We start from the raw sequence: 21,926 nt of genomic DNA, 5'->3' as shown, positions 1-21,926 counted from the left end.
ATCTGCAGGACAAATCCCTGCATTTATAAGGGGCTGGAGGAGTGGGTCAGTCACTAGCACTTCATTTCCCCTCTGTAACATCAGTGAGCCCTATGGTTAAGGTTAAGTGCTCGCAGCATCCCTGCCTTTTGTCATTTCATAGACAAGAAATCCAGTTTAAACCTTTTCATGGCCCAAATACACACAGCTGCTGGATGAACCCCACGATTTGGAGCTCAGGGCTTCACCCATCTGTCTCCTCTGAGCCATCACACTGCTGCTTTCTGGCTGCTTCAGCACTCAGGCATCTAATGCATTATTCAGCCCACCAGGTAGTCCCCTGGTTTCTCTCCCAGTCTGCATACTTCACAACCTGAACCATCATTCTCAACACCGACACACACGCAGTGCAGGCAGCTCTCACTGTGTGTATTTGCTACTCATTCTCCTTATGATTCCCCTTGTTCAGCTGCATGAACCTTCCCCTGCTTCCTGTCTCCCTGCTGAAAATGCATCTCCAAAGATAAGGGTGGCTTTAAAGCCTAACTTTGAGCATCACCATGACCACAGCTAAAGCAGAGCTCCTAAGCTCAAGCACTGGCTCTGTTTTGCAGTGCTGAGAGGCAACTGTGCTGCTCTACAGCCACTGTGCCAGCCTAACGCTGACCACTTTGTCAGGACTGACCAGAACAGCTTGTGTGGAGCAGATGTACCCAAGCCTGTGCCAAGAGGGAGCAATGAGCCTGTGCTCCTTCCATCTGGGGCCTGCTGACAGCCCTGGATCTGCTCACACACTGCAAGGCTGCCCAAACCCTCCCCATCCACCCGTGTACATGGACCCACCTGCAGCACTCGACTCATCCACTGGAAGCTGTCCTCTTCGGATGCATCCGGCCTCTGCTCTGCAACCACCACGATCCTCTCGTCGTAGAAGACAGAGACGGAGAAGACAGCAATCCTGGGGGAAGAGGGAGAGCTGCATTGGCACAGGTTCCACTTGTGCTGCTCAGGAATATGAAGCCAAATACAAAACTCATTCAGAAAAGCCCTGATGGGGCAAATACAGAGGAAAAAAAACCCCAAACTAACATTAAACAACTAAAACTGAGTAAAAAAGGGAAGACTTTGTGAACTGAGGGATTCATTCCAGTTTCTGCTGGTATTTCTACATGGCACAGTAGGAAGTCCTCCCAACCTGCCCTCACATCGCTCTTCCAAGATGGGACAAATCCCCCGTGCCATAAAAGCTTTAAAAGCATCTACATGATGCAGGGGGGTTAAAACCTCCCAAGACAGAAGCTCCAACGCTGCCTGAGGATCTGGGGGACTGTATCCTAAACTGCTCCACTGAATGAAGTGTCTTTGGATGCTGAGGAAACCCTTCCTTCCTGCAGAGCATCAGCCGGCAGCTGACTGCTACAGAGGCTAAGGAGTAAGTTCTATAGAGCACTGAATTCCCTATGTGTATGACTCGGTCCCGTTACCTGATTCCTTCCCCTTGGGAAGCCCAAAGACTTGATGAAAAGCCAAGCAAGAGTGGGGAAACCAGACCCGTGTTGGGCAGGACCAGGCCAAGTAAAGCAACTCTTCCTTGGTTCAGACAGTACCTGAGCTACCCAAAGCCACCACTTACCTAAAGACACATCAAAGATCACCCTAAAGACCCCGTTTCATGCAGCTTATGGGGAGGGGCAAGGTTTACTGTGCTGACCTTCCTCTGTAAACTGTCTTTATTGACTCCACTGCCAGCCCCGTGGCGACGATGTCGTCGGCGTTGTGCCTGCGGCCACTGACTGTCAGCAATCCATCCATCTTCCCAACCACAAAGACCAAACTGCCCTGCAAGGCCAAAAGGTACCTGTGAGTAACTTCAACAAGAGGATGTTCTGATGGCTCTGCTGCCTTCCATATTCCATAACTATGGCTGGACGTGATTTGGACAAAACACGTTTTCTTTCTCTTTAAATGACACCATTTAGGACCAAACCAGAAGCATTCCAGCCACAGACCTCCATACACAAATGCTTTTCCTTCTAACACTGAAGGCTACCAACGTGAACAAGAATACAGCAATGCAAGCTCACAAAGTGTATTACATACAGGTCCAACAAATCCCAGCAAGCCGGAGCGGACAAAGGGCACATCACCCACTGGAGAGCCAGCTGAGTTCACAGGGATAACCTGCAACGGAAGGGAGGACACTGGAGACAAAGGATAGGAGAGCACTCTGCACATCAAGAACTGCACTGAGTGAGAGTGATGAGGGAATCCCTGGTACAGGCATTGGTTTAGCACTGCCGGAGACCTTTCTGAAAGGGAAGCACTGAATGGACCAGACTGGGAGGAGATTTGCAGGGTATCTTGCTAAAGAGCAACATTAACACCTAAGGTAGAAACCCAAGAGATTATACAAGGCTTTGGAACAAGTCCAGAGGAGGCCACGAGGATGAGCAGGGACTGGAGCACCTCCTGTATGGAGACAGACTGAGAAAGTTGGGGCTGTTCAGCCTGGAGCTGCTTGGAGACCTCATAGCAGCTTCCAGTGTCTGAAGGGGGGCTATAGGGATGCTGGGGGTGGACTCTTCATTAGGGACTGTAGTGACAGGACAAGGGGTAATGGGTTCAAACTTAAACAGGGGAAGTTTAGATTGGATCTAAGGAGGAAATTCTTTGCTGTGAGGGTGCTGAGGCACTGGAATGGGTGCCCAGGGAGGTTGTGAATGCTCCATCCCTGGCAGTGTTCAAGGCCAGGTTGGATGAGGCCTTGGGTGCCCTGGTTTAGTGTGAGGTGTCCCTGCCCATGGCAGGGGGTTGGAAACTGGATGAGCTTCAGGTCCTTTCCAACCCTAACTATACTATGATTCTATGGATTCTAGACAGGAAACAGGGAAAGACAGACGCATTCTGCTGTACACACCTCAAACGTATTCTTTGTCACCCCTGCCAGCCCGTAATACATCATTCCTCCTGCTCTGGAGCTAACACAGATCTCACCAATCTCGTCTGTTTTGCAGAGCTGAGGTGGCCCATCAGGTTTCACTATGCACATCATTCCTAGGAGGAATCACACGAGCTTACGTTAGGCCCCAAGGTTGGGCACGTCTGACCGTGACAGACACCGCAGCCCAACGTCCCCGAACGGGGGACTTCAAACCCACTGCAGCCCATAAAGGGTCTCAGAGGGGATCCCTGCACGTTTTTACCTCCTGGCATCACGTGGCCAACGTCCTGGACAGTGAGAGCAGAGTTTTTGTCTTCGGTGTTGACCCGAATCACCCCGAAGCTCAGCCCGTTCATGGACAGGATGGCCCTGCCAGGCAGCGGTGCCCCGGGGACGCCAGGCCTTTGAAGGACACAGAATCAATGTGCTCAGTCAGGCACAGAGGCTCAGAGGAAGCTACCACAGCACCCCAAACACACGGATTTCAGTGTCTCTTCTCTGCATAATGCATTTAAACCTGTGAGATGGCAGCAGAGGAAGAGCCACCTTCACTAACATAAAGGAACCCCATTCTTTGGGCTCTTCAGCTGACCCCATGTTAAACACCAGTGCCCAGGCCAGATGAATGCAGGGCTCTTTATCCCAGAAGGCAGCAATGGACAGAAACAGGCTATGAAAATGACTGTCCAAAGTGGCATCAAATTGAATCTCAGATCCCCAGCTTCGTAAATGGAGAGTAGGAAAACGCATGCACGCTCCCTGCAGGCACTGCTGAGCTGTCACACATCTCCGAGGGGGAAAAAAGCACTTGTATCTTAGAAGATAATGTCTAACATCTTAGCTACTGGAACACCTCGGCATGAACAGTGGCAGTGGATCTTAGGACGTGCTTAACTCAACTGTGCCTGAACTGCAGCCTGCAACGCCGTGCGCCCATTACCTCCGTATCGCAATGGTCATCGCTTCTGGAGATGTGGCACACGGGCAAATCGCCTCTGGTTTAAGCCCATGGCTCTGAAACAAGCTCAGGAAGGCATCACATGAGGAAACAGACCCTGGGAAGACAGAAAAGAGGCTGCTATGGCTTTGCATGGTTTGAGTCGATGCTCATCTACAAGGAGGAGGATGTGGGGAACTACAGGCCTGTGAGCCCGACCTCGGTGCTGGGGAAGGTTATGGAGCTGATCACGTTGGGTGCCATCACTGGGCACATACAGGACAACCACAGGATCAGGCCCAGTCAGAAGGGGTTTTTGACTGATCTGATCTTCTAGGACAAGGTGACCGACTCAATGGATGAGGGGAAGGCTGTGCCTGTTGGCTACCCAGGCTTCAGTAAAGCCTTTAACACCATCATCCATGGCCTTCTGCTGCAAAAACTGGCTCGGATGGGGACACTCTCTGCTTACAGGAGTTAAGGTTGAGCCCGCGAGACAACGAGCTGGGAAATCCCTCCTGGGAAGAGCAGGATGTGGATACTCACAAGGATTTGCACCATCGGTTACAATCAGCAGGCGCAGAGAACTCAAAGTGACGTCTCTTTGGTCTCGATGGGCCATCATGGCCCAGTGCAAGTCTCGACACTTGACTAAAGCAACTTTTGCTGTGAATCAAGACAAAAACCCCCATGTAAGGACAAAGCAAAGCTTTCCATGAGTCACTGTCATATGAATACGCACTCCAACACTCCCAAATGAGCCTGCAGTAACAGCAAGCCCCAACCTACAACAGCATCTGCTGTGGCACACAAGCCGTTTGCCCACCACCTGAGCCAGGGTCTGTCACTACCAGAGCCCCTCCTCCAGAGTGCATAAATCACTGTCACCATCTGAATGTCCTCAGTGAGGCCTGGGCACCAACAGGTCTTGCTGTGCTCAACTGTTTTCTTGGTGTTATAACAGGCACTGGCTTCAAGGACACAGGTTACAAGGTCCCCATCAAGTCTGCTGACATTCACATGGCATGAGGACTTTGTGCATGTTTGGAAAGGAGTTAAGGTTTGGTCCTTGAGATTTGCCATGGAAGAACAAGGCAACAGCATCTAAAGCATGTGAGGTGTTAAATGTTCCTTGCCCGTTTATCCCGAGAGCTTCAAGCAGGAGCTGCGTTAACACACAGTTACCTTTGTGAGCATGAACTCTCTGCACCCACGAGAGCGGGCAGGTTTTCATCACAGAATAGGGCACACTGATGGTGTGCAGCTTGTTCATTACATTCTGCAAAGTAGAAAGAAAGACTTTTAGGAAAGGGCTCCTAAACCCTGTTCTCAAGCAGAAACAGGGGTCACCTTCAGTCCACATCAACCCCTACCCCACCGTGAGCTGACGTAACTGAGGATGCTCCTACTTTTCGTCCAGAGAACTGCAGGTCTAAATGGTTAACTCAACAGGTAAAGGGTCCTCAACCATCTCCTCAGATGTTACCATCATAAAGAGCTATGAAACGCTTCAGAAAGTGCTTCCAGGCTCAACTCACCGTGAGAATGCCGTGCCACAAGCCTGCATCCTTCTTAAAATCCAGAACATTCACTATGGTTTCACCTGAAAAAGCAAAGTTGAGGCTTTGAAGTGAGATCTGAATCTGGCATCTGAACCTGCCCAGAGCCTTGTTTGCCTGATTATGCATTTTCCAAGTCAGAGCTCCTTCTTATGCAAGGGACCACAAGCGAGCATCAATTCAAGAGGATGCATCCCAGAACACTGCAAGAGAATCAAACCCCAGCATGCACTGCATGTTAGTAGAACAGAGAGGATCTTAACCTCATTATGCATGGGCAACAGCAGGGGAAGGGAGTGGGGAGCATCATTCAAACACTGACTCCCAGAAGCAATAGAACCTGAAGTGATGGCTTCCGAAAGGCAAACTCTGCCTTTAATGCAATGACACAGCTCTCAGAATGAAGTTTCACTCAGGATCTATAAATGAGCTTAATTTACAAGGCAGACCCGACTAAACCCACATCCTGCAGCAGAACTCTCTGTAATCCCACCAGCTCCTTCCAATCCCCATTTCTGGTTTAGCCAAAAAGCCTCACGCAACCGGTATGGAACGCACAGGAGGTGCTTTGGTATTTACACACACTATCAAGAACAAAAGGTTGGCAAGAGCCTTTAATGGGTGTGCAGTGCAGCGGGAGGGGAACTCAAGGAAGAATGCTCCATTTTGAGTCATTTGTTCCCCTTTTGATGCATCAGAAGGGATTTGTTCACTTCCGAGATGGGATGCAAATCCCACTTTTTATTCCTTTTCACTAGGCAGTTTGGATCACTGCAGTGATAGGACAAGGGGTAATGGGTTCAAACTTAAACAGGGGATGTTTAGATTGGATCTAAGGAGGGAATTCTTTGCTGTGAGGGTGCTGAGGCACTGGAATGGGTTGCCCAGGGAGGTTGTGAATGCTCCATCCCTGGCAGTGTTCAAGGCCAGGTTGGACGAGGCCTTGGGTGATATGGTTTAGAGCGAGGTGTCCCTGCCCATGGCAGAGGGGTTGGAACTGGATGATCTTAAGGTCCTTTCCAACACTAACTATTCTATGATTCTATAAAAAGGGAAAAAGCTTATAAATAGGCTTTTCTTTTGAGGGAGAAATAACCTGCACTTGTGTCTTTCACAACCTCCCTCTATTAAAGCAGATGCTGTTGTGCATTGGTTACTCATCATCAGCTGTTAAGATACAGAGGCAAACACTTGATGCTGCTGAGCCTTCACTCCTTTGATGTTCCTGGAGCATCACCCACCTTCAGAGTAGTTGCAGGCCTGAGACAGGGCCTGACAGTGAGACAGCATGGCAATGCGGGACACCGTGACGCCCATAACGCTGCCCTCTTTGCTGGTCTTGTACTGGGGAAGAGACACAACAGCCACGTTTGTCATGTAGGAACTGCCAGCTTTGTGTCACCCCTCAAACCACTGCAGTCCCTCAAAGGTGCCTTACTGAGGTGTGCAAAGGAACATGAGCTCTGATAGCAAGAACAGGAAACTCAGGCTGCTGCAGAACTCTCTGTTAGGAAGTGCTCAGAGGGCTCAGTCAGAGCTTCATGGAGCAGGACCAGCGCTCCCCAGCTCATTCTGAGCAGTGCTCAAGGCCCCAGAGGTATTCGAACCTCAAATAAGCTGCCCAGTGAAAGACTTGAGGCAAATGGCTCGAAACTGGGAAGTTTAAGGCAGTGCAGTGAAAGGATTCTCTCCCTGGTGATGAGAGCATTAAATCCAGCTCACAGGACCTACTTCCTATTCCCCATTCAACACTCACCTCAATGTATGCTGGCTCAGTTCCTGCAGCAGAGATGTTGGGCTGCCAATCCTTAGGAGATTTGGAGAGATACTTAGAATCTGTCACAACCCATTTGAGTCTGGGCCAACCTAGGAGCCAAAATCAAGTGGTACATCAATGTCAGTGTATTTATTGAGGGCTTTCTATGCTGTTTCTATGCTGAGGCCCCATCATTTGTGCAAGTTCAGTTGCACCAGCAGAATACCAAGCCAGAAGGCTTATTTCATCTCTCCTCAGGGAGTCCAGTGGGCAGCAAGGTACTTCCTCAGCTGAAGGGAAGATCCCTGCTGTATTGCTAAATACAGATTGTTGTATTGCTAAGAAAACTGCTGCTGAACATGCCAAATGCCACTGAAGGGAGCTGAGGACAACCCTGCCTTGTAAAGGTGGATTCATTGTGAGCAACAAAGCAATCTGTCACACACACGGATCAATCTGGATCGATCCATACGCATAAAGCCACAATAGTTAAGTGATGCTATCAGGAAAGCTGCTCCCTTTGCCCCCCAAGGAATGCATTCAAGACTTCTGACGCTGCCTTAGGACAGCCTGGAAGTACAATCCAAAGCAAGGACACAACGGATCTCACCTTTAAACTGCACGATTTCCCCATTCTGGGTTTTTGGAAGCCCTTTCAGACAAACTTCGGTGGTGAGGGCCAAGGCAATACCACAGCTCCCCAGCAGGAAACCGATCTGCTGACCGCCAGCATCCTGAGGGAAGAGAGGGAAGAAGTCATTCCTGTTTCCAGATGACCAAAGTCAGCTTTCCCCTCACCAAACCCCAAGGTTTGGTAGTGCCCTGCTCCCTGGATGGAACACTATGGATCCCATGAGGAGCTGAAAGAACCAACCCACGTCCACAAAACCTCTTGCCTTTGGCTTGCCCTTCTCTGCCTACATCCAATGTCTGGCAATGGTTTGAAACTGAACTGAGGACCACTGCGTGGTGGGGATGAATACAACTGCTTCTGAGCTTAGGAAAGAGCCCATTTGGGAACAGGATAAACCCCCAGCACAAAGGCCTGCGGGGTGAAAACAGAGACATACCCACCAGGCAAGAAAAGCCCATAGGGAAATGCTACCCCACCACTAAAATGCTGAAGAGCTCCTGCATCTTCTGCACATCAAATGTGCTCTTCTGAACTCAATTTTCTTCAGCACTGAAATGATGATGTAACTGGGGACAGACTGCAGAGAGATTTGGTGCTTCTCACATGGAGCTCTTTACACATCAAATACTGCATCAGCAACGCTGAACTGCACTGGATGTGAAAACCACCAAACCCAGCATCCAGGCATCGAGCACACCCCATTTCTTTTCACTAATGGAAGCCCAGATGCTCCAAAGAGGAATCATGAGACAAAAAAAAGCAAACCCTATCATTACACCTCTCTTTACCCAGGAACTCATTTCCAATGCACAGGGATAACACTCCTGATGAGGCTGCTCACGAAGATGCTAATACTGGGAGAAGCTTTAACTTTGTGTTGGTTGCTATAGCAGTTATCACAGTGCAGACAAATGAAAGCCAAGCTCTGTGACTGCTGTGGTATCACCAGACTGGGGACCATTTCATTACCACCTCTTTTGCCATGTGTTTGCCATTATCCTGTATCCTTTGGGTTCTCTTATGAAGTTCTATAGTTTAAGGCAGTAATATGGCAATATTGAAAGAATTCTGGTTAAGGGTAAAGAAAACACTTTGTCGAGTAAAGAATTTGCCTTATATCTTCAGAAACAGCACCTGCAGTCCCCAGCAGAGTCAAAAGACTGGCAGATGCCAGGTATGGGTGGAAATGAGACCCCCATTGCACTGATCAGAGGGTATATTCACAGTATTATCTGTACATCATATACATCTGATAATATACATCTGTGCATCATGTACATCATGATAATGTACACCTCTGCATCATGTACATCATGATAATGTACACCTCTGCATCATGTACATCATGATAACATACACGTGTGCATCATGTACATCGTAATATACATCTGCACATCATGCTCATCATGATAATGTACATCTGCACATCATGTACATCATGACGATATACATCTGTGCATCATGTACATCATAATATACATCTGTGTATCATGTACATCACGATAATATACATCTGCACATCATGTACATCATGATAATATAAATCTGCGCATCATATACATCATAATATACATCTGCACATCATGTTCATCATGATAACTTACATCTGCACATCATGTACATCGTGACAATATATATCTGTGCACCATGTACACCATAATATACGTCTGCACATCATGTACATCATAATATACATCTGTGCACCATGGACATCACGATAATATACATCTGTGCATCATGTACATCATGATAATATACATCTGTGCATCATATACATCATGATAATATACATCTGTGCATCATGTACATCATGATAATATACATCTGTGCATCATGTACATCATGATAATATACATCTGTGCATCATGTACATCATGATAATATACATCTGTGCATCATGTACATCATGATAATATACATCTGTGCATCATGTACATCATGATAATATACATCTGTGCATCATATACATCATGATAACATACAACTCTATATTATCACAGTATTATCTGCACCATACAAATGATGTGCAGTAACAGAACGGAAACGACAGCATTGATCTGGATCGACCCTTCCCAGCTGCTCAGCACAGCTCTCTGGTCAATATGGTTTTCCATTCCTAAACAGCTATTCCAGGTTCCCAATGGTCTTGTTCATTCTGCAAGCAGCTCGGGGCTGCAAAACACTTCCAGAGGCTGGGGGTCTGACTTGGCTTTCACCCCACACCAGCCCATCACTGCTCTAAGGTCCATCAACGTTACCTTTCTGGTAAGAGGTACCTCTATAGGCACGGGAATGACTTCTGCTAGGAGACAGCCGTAAAACGCCACCATGAACATGACGGGGTCGTTGTTGGGATAAACAAGAGCTACCTGCAATGCACAAAACCACGGTGTCAGCTGAAACACGAGGGGAAACTGCTCACATCTGCAGCGATCGAAGTCACAAAACCTCATGTTCCTTCACATCCTACCCCGGCGTTTCCCATGGGGCATCTTCAGCCACTCTTTGCTCCGCATGGTGCGTGCATGCCCTCCTCCCCAGGGATGGCAGTGCTCCCCATGGGCACGTGAGGATGCACACACAGCAAACCCACAGGGATCTAAACCTCGGTCTTGCTCTCAGAGGGGCAATGCTCTTCCTTAGGTTCATTTCAAGGTCCAGAGCCAAGAAGCTGCTTACAGAGGAGCCAGCAGGGCTGAAACCTCACAAACATTTCCTTCTCAAATAGCCCTGGGGTAAGTATTGCTATGAGCAGAACACGATTACAGTGCCTGGGGTAAGTTACAACTTACCCCCCCAACCCCTCTTGTTGCTCCAGAGGGAGAACCAGACCGTCCCACACTCCTTACCCTGTCTCCAGGTTTTAACACGGGCTCATTCTTGGTCCCCAGTTTATTAAGCAGGGTGTAGGCCAGCTTGAGACTCCTGCTCCACAGTTTGCCTGCAACACAGAGAGGGGAGACTTGCACAACTCTAAACCAACCCAGCACACAAGAGCACGCGCTGCAATGCTTGATTGCTATTACCACCTCCAGCTATGTCCCCAGAGTTAAACTGCTTCATCTCCAAAGCTCTCAACGACCAGCAAAGGATTTGCAGCCACCCTTAGCCCATCCATCCCCTCCTTTGGAGCAGGTCAGCAATGGAAGGCAGGGCTCAACTCACCGTACGTGAGGGTGTAAACGGGTTTCCCTGTAACATCCAGGGCTGTCAGACAGGGACATTTAGCTTGGGTGGTCCCCCAGCGCTGCAGGGCTGCTTCCAAGGCAGGAGGCCAGTTACAAACCACTCCCAGGGGTTCTCCCTTCACCGGTGTCATCTGCCGGCCCTCCGGCTTGGGCTGGTTTGGGTCAGGCTGGGGAACTGCAGGAGATGCAAGAACGGTCCCAGTTTAGCTCCGTCCCTTTGTTAGCAGGCAGGGCAGCTGGAAAGATGCACTGAAAATGGGCGCTTTCCTTCCTGATCTTTAGCCTTAACCACCCCATCTCGTTTCATTTCCCTGCACAAAACACCACGGACACGGACTTCTGATGTGCTGCTGCAGGGATTCAACACAGCAGTGAGGAATGTGACCCAAAAAGAACGCTACAACCTTAAGGCTGCAATGAAGCCTGCAGTAAAGACCACGGGGAATTCACTGCTGAAGCAAATGAGCCAGTTTTAACAGCAGATTTAAGTGGTTTGCTATGAAGTTTTGTTGTCTGAAGTTGAGCATTGAGGAGCGCCCCAGATGTAATGCTCAGCAGTGCATTACATGGCTTTAGGCATTGCTCTGGTCTCAGACCTCATGAAGGCTGCAAACACAGAACCAGAGGCGACCTCAGAACCAGTGGCATAAATAACTCCAGCACAGGGTCAACAAATGCTGAATAAAGCCCTTATGGGGGCTGTTACCTTCCACAATCTCTTCAAAATCATCCACAAAGAATTCCTTCAGGGGGGGTCGTTTGGGTCTTTTCAAGGTGTTGAGCAACTGCTGGATTTTCGTGGAGACCCTGCTGCTCACAGGAACACCTGCAAGGAAAGAGCCCGACTGCTGAAGGTGTTCAGCACCTCTGGTAACATCGACATAGAACCATGGAATGGGGTGGGTTGGAAAGGACCTGAAGCTCATCCAGTTACCCCCTGCCATGGGCAGGGACACCTCACACTAAACCAGGGTCATAACTGCAGCACAGGAATGGGTTAATGCCAGGGTCATAACTGCAGCACAGGAATGGGTTAATGCCAGGGTCATAACTGCAGCACAGGAATGGGTTAATGCCAGGGTCATAACTGCAGCACAGGAATGGGTTAATGCCAGGGTCATAACTGCAGCACAGGAATGGGTTAATGCCAGGGTCATAACTGCAGCACAGGAATGGGTTAATGGCAGGGTCATAACTGCAGCACAGGAATGGGTTAATGGCAGGGTCATAACTGCAGCACAGGAATGGGTTAATGCCAGGGTCATAACTGCAGCACAGGAATGGGTTAATGCCAGGGTGGTAACTGCAGCACAGGAATGGGTTAATGCCAGGGTCATAACTGCAGCACAGGAATGGGTTAATGCCAGGGTCATAACTGCAGCACAGGAATGGGTTAATGCCAGGGTCATAACTGCAGCACAGGAATGTGCTCGTGCAAGGCCACGACCACTTCGAATTTGTGAAGTGCTTCAAGGAGAGAAACTTGAGTGGGGAGAATAAATCCTGTGGCTTAGGATAACCAAAGGGGCTGGGCTGGAAAGGACCTTGAGCTCAGCCAGTTCCAACCCCTTGCCACAGGCAGGGGTGCCTCACACTAAAACAGGTCACCCAACCTGGCCTTGAGCACTGCCAGGGATGGGGCAGCCACAGCTCCCATGGGCACCCTGTGCCAGCACCCTCACATTGAACAACTTCCTTACATCCAACCTGCACTCCCCCTGTCCCAGTCTGAACCCATCACCCCTTGTCCCATCGCTCCAGTCCCTGATGCAGGACCCTTTGCAGCATCCTTGTACCCCCTTTCAGGCACTGGAAGCTGCTCTGACTTGAGCCCTTCCTTAAGAGCATCCTCATCCCTGGGTGCTCTGCAGGCCTCCGTACCATCAGCAGTATCCATGAGACTCGAGCGGTTCGATCCCTTGTGCATGCCTTTCACGATTCCTGCAGGAGGAAGGTCGATGGCTGCAGGGCGTGCTGAGGAAGAGGAGGTAGTTGCTGTGACGTCGGGGGGGACTGAGAGGTTTTCTATAGGAAGGGAGGAAATTGAGATGCCAGTTAACAAACACCATCATTCCCAGCTGGAACAGGCAAAGCGTTAGTTACCTCTTACCAACAACCAGAACAGGGTGAATGGGAGCTCTGATTAAAGCTAACCACACTGCTCCCTATGTCAGATAGCTCTTGGAGGTGCACGTTATCTGTTCTGGCCAACAAAGGCACAAGGTGAGTGGCTTTGTGTCAGGGACACGGTTCAGCAAAGGAGCATTCCCATTCTTGCTGTCTACCCTTCGAACCAAGCTCCATCTCTTGCCATTCAGTACCATGAAACCACGCTGGGGCTCTGAAACACCCAAAGCCCCACAACAAAACCCTGCATCGCCTTCTGCAGGCATCCCTCTTGCTAGAATGAGGCTATTGAACTCCACTGGTCAGGAAGGGCTTTGTAAAGCAGAGCACGAGGCGGGCTACTGACCAAAGCACATCAGCAAAACATCATGTGGGGTTCAAACCTCTTCCAGTTCGGTGCCTAAAGAGCATGAGCCAGCAGTTACACCAAAGCTGGTGAACCCAGTGAGCTGGGCCTTGCTTCTGCTTTCAGCTGCAAGACGCTGCTCTGCTTTACAGATGAGTTTGTAGCTTTGGAACTGCAACTGCATCCTGCAGGAATTCCGCATGGATTTGCTCTTAAAGAAGTGAGTTTTTGCTTACATGGGATTGCTTTCTACAACACAGGAGGTTCAATCATCTGATGGGGCAAGAATGCTGTGTTCTAGCTTAGTAGAACCAGCAACTGCTGCTTATGAAGGATAAAACCCAACAACTACGCTCAGAGCCAGGGAGTCTGAAGAAGTCAGATCCCGAATCGTTCCCATTTAAAGGCTTGGGATGTTGATTCTCTGTGGGTCTTTCTAAGGAGAACAAAAAGCCCTGTTTCTGCACAGCTCTGGAGATGCTCAGGGATGTGCCTCATGCATTGAGCTGCTCAGATCACTGCGAACAACCTGAATCTTGCACAGGCTCAAACATCTGCAGGACCTTTTAGAGACACATAAAACTCCATAGGAGAGCTCCTGTTCATTTACATTAGGTGCTAACACAGGATGAATGTGGCAAATGTAACTCCAGTATAGGTTTAACACTCCTCTTTTGCATCAGGTATTCATTGGAGTAGTTATTCTGGAGGGAAAAGCTGTGTTACCTCAACTCATTACAAAAGGGAACGTGGCTTTCTGGATGCTCCAATTAAAAGCAGCCCCTCTGCTCCAAAGACACATTCACGACATTGACTGCGTTTTATGGGCAATCTCCCCCCTTTCAGAAGACAAACTGCACCCCAGCAAACAAAGAAACAACAAGAACAGCAATAAAACATAACTGAAGTGAGTTATAAACCACCAGCACTTCTATGCACTGCTTGCCCCAACCCCCAAGCGAAAGCAGAGAGCACACGACATAGACACGTCCTAAGATGCAGTAGTACCCTCGTCAGCAGGTAAAAAATGAGAGGAGACAAACGGACACAGAACAAAACCAAACTTTGCCATTTCATACAGAAGCATCAGCAGCAAGGAGCACCTCAGAGCCTCAAAAGACTGAGCCTGGGGTATCCAGATCTGTCGCTTTTGCTCCGTCCTCTCAATACCTGGATGCTCTGATTCTTTCTTTGGACTACTCAGGAGAGATCTGAGCTACACCTTGATTCTGCTAAGAGCATTCCTTCACAACACGCTCACTGCGTGGCTGGCTTTGGTTCTGTTGTCTTTCCTACCCCAAGCAATAAACCTGGCAGCAAAATGAGGACATCAGAACACAGCATTTCCCCCACTCGGTGTGGAATTCACCAGGCCACAGCTGCTGAATGCTGCTTGCACACAGCAGCTCTGTACATGCAGTAGCTTCCAACAGCTGTAGACATAAGCAACACAGTGTACAGAGATCAAGTTGTGCCTCCTGATCCTCCCAGTGCTGTCAGCACGGCCTGGAGTCCTTCCTACTTCCACAAGCTCCTGCTCCCAACTTCCCCATTTGCAACCAGCTCCGCATCCTGAAATTCCTAAGGACAAAACCCATGGTGAAGGTACAACTCCAACGATCCTAACAAGTGCCAGCAAATCTGACTGAGCTCTGCATCCGAATTTCCCTTACGCAAAGGACAGCTCCAGCTTTACGAACACAATCTGAACTCGAAGCAGTTTTTCTGTTCGTACCCATCTCCTACCTATTCGAGTATTGGCAAATACATCAGCTAGTGACCCACTGGTCCCTTTGCCTTCTCCATGGGAAAGTGTAGAAGATGCTGATGAAGATGTGGATGACCCCTGAATAGATCGGTTGATCCAAGACTCAGCATTCTGTAAGCTCTGATGCAATGCAGCAGAAAGAGCAGCTTGGCGCCTTAGCGAGCCCTCATCCTCGGATGCGGAAGACGTGTCTGTGTGGAAGCAGAAAAGAAAATCTAGCTGCTTAGGGAAAAGCACATCACATGGAACATGCTCTCTTTGCAATCCACAGAGCAATGGCTTCTTGGAACACGGAGATCCTCTTCCCACAGGCTGTGTCAAACAAGGTTACAGTGGCCAAAGGAGAGGTTAAAGCAGCAGACATCTCCCATGTGAACACATTTACCCTTAGTGTTTGCCCCCTGTTTAAAGCACACAGCAGATTCACCTCCTCAAAGCAGCCTTCCCCTTTGTCTTTCATTGGGTTTCCATTACTCTGTAACATCAGACGCTGCCTTGCCTGGCTTTGGTGATTCCAAAATGGAATCCGTGTCCAAACTGGAAGTTCACAGGAACAAAGCAGAACGCAGGCACTGGGAACCCAGCACACCAGGGCCACGTGCAGCAAACGCCTTTGTCTGATGTTCTGAATGGGTCCCTTTCAATAGCACAAAACAAGCCCCCAAAAACCCAATCCCAAACCAAACCGGAGCAAACTACACTGAGGAATTGCATCCTGTGCTTCCCAGAGAACAGATGCCTCCTCTGTCCTAAAGCTGTGAGCTCCTTATTCATTTATCATGAGGAAAGCACTCACTGCTTGGGGTCTGGAGCTGTTACATGCATTCAGCTGGGCTTTGGCCTGACTCTTGTGTGTGCTTCAAAGGCACTGCCTGTCTATACTCTTACATTATTAAACCATGTTCCACCTCCTTGCAGAAGTAGAATGCAGACAGGAGCTGAAGGAAAGGCTGATTCCAGGCACACTCTAAATGCTAACCCTTATAGGTGTGGGGACCAGAGCTCAATGTGCTGTTGTCCTGGACAAACGAGTACAAAGCACACCAGGAACATGCATCAGCCCCCAGGAGAAGGGAAAACCAAAGTATGAGGAGGAGGAGGTACAGGAATGAGTGAAGGGGCCTGGCAGAGCAGTCTCAGCGAGGTATGAATTCACAATGGGATATGAATTCATAGCGTTAGATGTCTTTGTCAATCCAAATGACTGTGATGCTTCTGCACAATGAGACACAACATAGAAGTCACTGCTGAGGATTACACACACTCATGTTGAAGCCAGTGCATACAGCTGCTTGAAAACAGGGAGTTATTAATATCACATGCACCATTCAGACACCACGTTATCCGAGGAATTCTGCTGCAGCCGTTACATGGGAAGGGTTAGGAAGGAAAAGTCCTGCAAGGTGTGGAATCCCACAGGACCCCCTCCGAGGTCCTTGCCCCGAAACGCACATCGCTGCCCATCCTTTACCTGCAGGTTAAACACCCAACCTCAACAGCACCAAAACGTGACTTAAGCAACGGCAAGAGGCGTGAGGGAAGCAAAAGAAGCAGCCTCAGTCCAGGGATCCTGCTTCAGCTCCTGCCAATGGATTCTCTGCAAGAGGAGGCATTTCCACAGCCCCAACAGCAAGCAGCTGCTCAGAGGCAGGAAGAGAGCTACAGGAGGAACCCACTACCCTGGATGGGCTGAAGGGCCTGGGGGTTTGCTTTGGAAGCTGCTCCTGGTGCATATCTCACCCTCCACACTGCAAGAGCCTAACCTGGCGGGGTGCAGGCATCCGCTGGGGACTGCACGAAGGTGGAGCGCCTCTTTGTCGGCATGGGCAGGGCCATCTTCTGCTCTTTGTGCTTTGCCAGCGCTGCCTGGACCGCTTCCGTGTGGATATCTGCAAAGGAGGAGGTCACACACTCAGCTCTGCAAGAGCAGGGGAGGCACAAAGCACAGCAGGCTCACAGACGTGCACCCACTGCTGCCTGCTTGCACAATGCCCCCTTTTCACCGTACCGGAGCACACAAGTGCATTTTGCCATCTCCGGAGTCACATTTCCCCTGTCAAAAGAGGGAAACGGAGGTTTCTAACGTCAGCAAGCTGTTAGCAAGGCCAGGGTTTTCAGTCTGGAATCCTCTGGATTAGGCAGCATGTTCTTGTGTCTCTAGCATCTTTTATAGAAACCTCAACCCAACCAACTGGTACCCTAAAATATGCTATAAATGGGTATATAAGGTACCAGTGTACACAGCCCCAGGTGCAACCCTGCTCTATGAATGGGCAGGTTCTGAGACAGATGGGGGATTCAGAAACCCCTTATGTTCAAAACCCTGGATGGATGCAGATTTCATAGAACCATGGAATAGGTTGGGTTGGAAAGGACCTGAAGCTCATCCAGTTCCAACCCCTGCCATGGGCAGGGACACCTCGCACTAAACCAGAGCACCCAAGGCTCTGTCCAACCTGGCCCTGAACACTGCCAGGGATGGAGCATTCACAACCTCCCTGGGCACCCATTCCAGTGCCTCAGCACCCTCACAGGAAAGAATTTCCTCCTTAGATCCAATCTAAACTTCCCCTGTTTCAGTTTGAACCCATTACCCCTTGTCCTATCACTGCAGTCCCTAATGAAGAGTCCATCCCCAGCATCCCTATAGCCCCCTTCAGACACTGGAAGCTGCTATGAGGTCTCCACGCAGCTCCAGGCTGAACAGCCCCAACTTTCTCAGCCTGTCTCCATACAGGAGGTGCTCCAGCCCCTGCTCATCCTCGTGGCCTCCTCTGGACTTGTCCCAACACTTCCATGTCCTTTTTATGCTGAGGACATGTTGATTTGATGTAAATCTTAGAAGGTACCAATGCAGCTGTAAATATCAGCTGATTGTTAACTGCAGCAGGCTAGGACACGAGGCTTCCATCCCTCTGTGCACCTCCAGAAGGAAGATACCTCACAGATGATGGGAAGACTACTTACTAAAAGAATACTACAACAAACGAGGGCCCATTTACATTAATATCCCAGATTGATGTATTTTAATTATGCTTTTCCAAAACCCAGGAAATTGGGCTCTTCTAAGGCTTTCTGCAATGATAGCAGTGGAGAAGATAGAGCTGAGCTACTTCACTTGCCCCCACCGAGCAGAAAACTTCCATCCTGTTAAAGCAAAGTGAAAACCAAAGCCAGATGGAAGCAAGAAACCAGGTGCTGCCACCTTCTCCTTTCCTTAAGCGGAGAAGGGACCTGCAGGGTGCTAGACAGGCACTGCTGCTGCTCTTTGGAAGCTGAGATGCTCTCACCCATGCAGAAAGCCAGCTCCCACCCTCCAAGCTCCCAGAGCAGATATGCACCTCTCACTTCCCTGCACCTGGTTACCTACAGCCATGGTTCAGATAACCTGTCCATCCTGTCAATGACCTGCACTGAAGAGCTGCATTCAAGGCAAAGAGTTCCCTGCTGCTTCTATTCACGTTCTGCTTGATTCAGTTGTACAAGTCTGATGTTTCCTTACACAGAACACATCAGTGCACAAATAACGGGCTGGGTTCCTTGGGAGGACACAGCACAGGGGGACACAGCACATCCCAGGGGATCCTCTGCCCTTACCTGACCGATAACGTTCATCTCTGGCTCCCCCTGAGCGAGCTCGGTGGAACTTGGATGCTGAGGATGAGGCTGGTGCTGAGGCTGGCGTGGCAGACGGAACGGGCATCTGAGGTTTGGATTCCTTCTGTACCGCTGGCTCAGCCCCTGCAAAACAGTCACAGCTCCCTGAGAGCAGGGAACAGGAACAGCTTCCATTGACCAAACCTTCCTCTGACCATAGAATTACAGGATTCACCCCCTCTTTCTTGGTAGCAAAGTGGCTCTAATTAGTACCTTAATACATCTGCCCAATTACACCCTCATCAGCTGATAAACCTGCCCCTTCTTTGACCTTAGTCTTAAGCGTTTTCCCAAGGGGTGATAAGGCACTTGAAGCAAGAGACATCCTACAGCACACCTGAAGCAGGTGACATAACCCAGCTATCAGGGAGAAAGGAGGTGAAGTCACCCCTAAAGAATCCATCACAAATTACAAAAGCAAAGGTGATGTGAACCAGATAAATCCTGATAAATTAAACAGGAGGTAAAGGCAGGCGAGTCCTACACTTCCAGAGCTGATTGCAATGGTTTGTGATTTGGGATCTGTATGGTTTGCTCTCTGTTTTGCCATGTTTCCAATGGGAACAGGTCTGCACTACACCCTCATCACTGCATGAAGAGGGAACAGAATGAGCAAGGTATGTGAACTGCTTTTAGAGACGAGTCATTTACATCAGTTCCCTTGTAGGCACCACTGCTGGGGGCAGAGTGAGTAAAGAGGTCTTAATATCCCCTTATCCCAAATGAAGTTTGAGGTGAGAAGACCCCGTAGAAAAAGATGGTGAGAAGCTGGGTTCATTCCTCAACGTTCCAGTGACCACTGATGAGAAAACCATGAATCCATGGAGCTCAAGAGATGATCCGATGAGAAATTCCCACTTTCCATCGTTCAGGGACACAGGGAATTGTTGCCTCTGCACTTCCAATCCTAAAAGGCATCTGTGCAGCAGTGGGAACTCCCTCAAAGCTCAACCCAAGAGCTCATTGAGCTGTAAACACCTGCAGGCTGCCACCTCCAGCCATGCAAAAAGAAGAGTGCTTGGGTCATCTGAATACGCGCCAGTTCCACATCCGCACAAACTCCCATGGGACTGAAGAAGGGAAGAGGAAGCCACAAATCCCGGGCTCCAGTTCCAGTTACGCCACTTTCCTAGTGTGTGGGTTTAGGGAAACAGCTCAAGGCAAGTGCCTTGAGCTCGGGGAGCTCAGGATGCCAGCAAATCCCACCCAACGGGCTGCAGGCGTCTTCAACCATCGTCTATAGCTCCCAACATCCAGAAGAGCAGAGCATTAATGGAACGTTACAGCAAAGCAGGCCAGTGATAAATGCTCTGGGGAAAACCAGGGATACAGGGGATCGTGCTCATGGAAGAAGCTCTCCTAACCCCTGGCTTCACTATTTGGCCTGGGAGCACCTCTTCCTCAAATCTTCAGTGCGATACCAGCACTCAGTGGAGGCAAGGGACCAAGCGGATGTATGAGCTCTTCTTTAAGGTATCGTGCTAAGAAATGAGAACCTTTATTTCTAGTTAAAAAGAAGATATCCTGCTAGCCAGGAATGCAAAGGATGTTATTGCCCATTTTCACTGGGTTTTTTTGGGTATCACGCCATTGAGTTCTGTAGTCATGCATCGAAACGCAACCATCACCTGTACAGAGATGCCAGCAATATAAAAGGTAGACCAGCAAAGGATAAGAGACTTCATAGAATCCCAGCCTGGTTTGGGTTGGAAGGGACCTTAAAGCTCCTCCAGCTCCAACCCCTGACACGGGCAGGGACCCCTTCCACTGCAGCAGCTTGCTCCAAGCCCCTGTGTCCAACCTGGCCTTGAACACTGCCAGGGATGGGGCAGCCACATCCTGTGGTGTCGGCGCAGGATGTGGTAATCAGAAGACCTGGACTTGAGAGCAAGGAGCTCAATTCAGAAGCTCTTCACCCACATGCAAAGGAACCAGTGTCTGTGTCCCCTTCCTGTTATGCTGGAACGTGTTTCATTGATAACCGGTTGAACATCTCTGTAGCACTTATCTGCCTTCACCAAAACCAAGGGAGCTTCATTTTGATCCAAAGACAACCTCCCCGACGGAGCTTGATGCCTTCTGATCAGGACTATTTACAAATCCAAGCACCCACTAGATGTCAGCAGCAGATTTACCACTATTTCAAATGAATTATTCCATTCCTGTTCAGTTCTCCTGTAAGTCTTGCAACAGCATCTCGCATTGCGAGGCAAACACGACATCCCATTTACAAAGGGATCAAACGTGCCTGTGAGTGACATGACACACCAAGAGCGAGCTCTTTGTTGAAACAGTTTGCTCTGACACAATAACATGCTCCAGAAGCCTAACAAAGCACGCACAGATGAGGGGAGAAGCGTACAGCTACAGTACATCACCAGTGGTTAGACAACAAAGCAGCGCAAGTCAGCTCAAGCTGGCAGGTGATAGGTGACTTATGTGGCATTCCCTTTATAATAACCCTGCTGTAGCTGCAGTTTCTCTGCTGGCAGGAGCTGGATCTAGAGAGATGTGGGAAAACCTCACATTCCCTTTGGAAGGATGCTATGGATCTTGCAATAGTTTAGCTGCTAAGCAGAGCTGACTGCTCTGGGGTCCTGTGCTTTGTTGAAGAGGTTCAGTGATTCAGAGATCCAGATTTATTCCTTAATACAAAGAGGTTTAGATTAAAAGAATCACCATGAGCATCATGACAGGGATAGCCGCTGCCATTAAGAGCAGGCACAGGAGGTGCTGGATTCATCTGAGACAAGCAAAGCAGCAGGCAAACCTGTTATTCTGCTGGTCTGCATAGAGGCCTGAACAGAAGGGCTGCTGTTGGACCGGCTGCTCCTCGTAACAAGATGGGTTTCTTCAAGCCACAGGTAAAGAGCATGGAAATAACAAAGTGGAGGATCTCTGGTTCACGGGTCAGCCTGAACAGCACCTCCAGCACACAGGACACAGCCCTGCCCAGCAGCAAGTGGCTGCTGCTGCCTTCTCATACTGGGAAAGCTGGAAACTCACCAGATTCAGGACATTCAGGGACCTCTGC

At 49.3% G+C, this 21,926-nt stretch overlaps 1 protein-coding gene across 3 annotated transcripts in view; it reads right to left on the bottom strand.

The window, feature by feature from the left end:
- DIP2B (disco interacting protein 2 homolog B) overlaps positions 1-21,926 on the bottom strand; it is a 64,496-nt gene that overhangs the window by 12,208 nt on the left and 30,362 nt on the right. The window contains exons 3-22 of one of the 3 annotated variants that reach the window (XM_061347196.1): positions 18,833-18,976; positions 16,999-17,124; positions 15,214-15,426; positions 12,876-13,019; positions 11,701-11,820; positions 10,972-11,169; positions 10,656-10,747; positions 10,065-10,175; positions 7,783-7,906; positions 7,173-7,282; positions 6,658-6,760; positions 5,396-5,460; positions 5,043-5,136; positions 4,404-4,523; positions 3,861-3,975; positions 3,183-3,322; positions 2,897-3,033; positions 2,080-2,160; positions 1,691-1,818; positions 823-937 (exon numbers count right to left, since the gene is read on the bottom strand). In XM_061347196.1, coding sequence (XP_061203180.1) covers positions 823-937; positions 1,691-1,818; positions 2,080-2,160; positions 2,897-3,033; positions 3,183-3,322; positions 3,861-3,975; positions 4,404-4,523; positions 5,043-5,136; positions 5,396-5,460; positions 6,658-6,760; positions 7,173-7,282; positions 7,783-7,906; positions 10,065-10,175; positions 10,656-10,747; positions 10,972-11,169; positions 11,701-11,820; positions 12,876-13,019; positions 15,214-15,426; positions 16,999-17,124; positions 18,833-18,976 — 2,480 coding nt within the window. The remainder of the gene's footprint in view (positions 1-822; positions 938-1,690; positions 1,819-2,079; positions 2,161-2,896; positions 3,034-3,182; positions 3,323-3,860; positions 3,976-4,403; positions 4,524-5,042; positions 5,137-5,395; positions 5,461-6,657; positions 6,761-7,172; positions 7,283-7,782; positions 7,907-10,064; positions 10,176-10,655; positions 10,748-10,971; positions 11,170-11,700; positions 11,821-12,875; positions 13,020-15,213; positions 15,427-16,998; positions 17,125-18,832; positions 18,977-21,926) is intronic. The other 2 variants (XM_061347197.1, XM_061347198.1) reach the window with 2 other exon arrangements.

The sequence above is a fragment of the Neopsephotus bourkii genome, unplaced genomic scaffold (assembly GCF_033783945.1).
Source record: "Neopsephotus bourkii isolate Nb327-2 ecotype Australia unplaced genomic scaffold, CSIRO-AGI_Nbou_v1 NB_309, whole genome shotgun sequence".
Classification (NCBI taxonomy): Eukaryota; Metazoa; Chordata; class Aves; order Psittaciformes; family Psittacidae; genus Neopsephotus; species Neopsephotus bourkii.
Note: the sequence above shows the minus strand (reverse complement) of the source record. Positions and strands in the feature narration are given on the sequence as shown.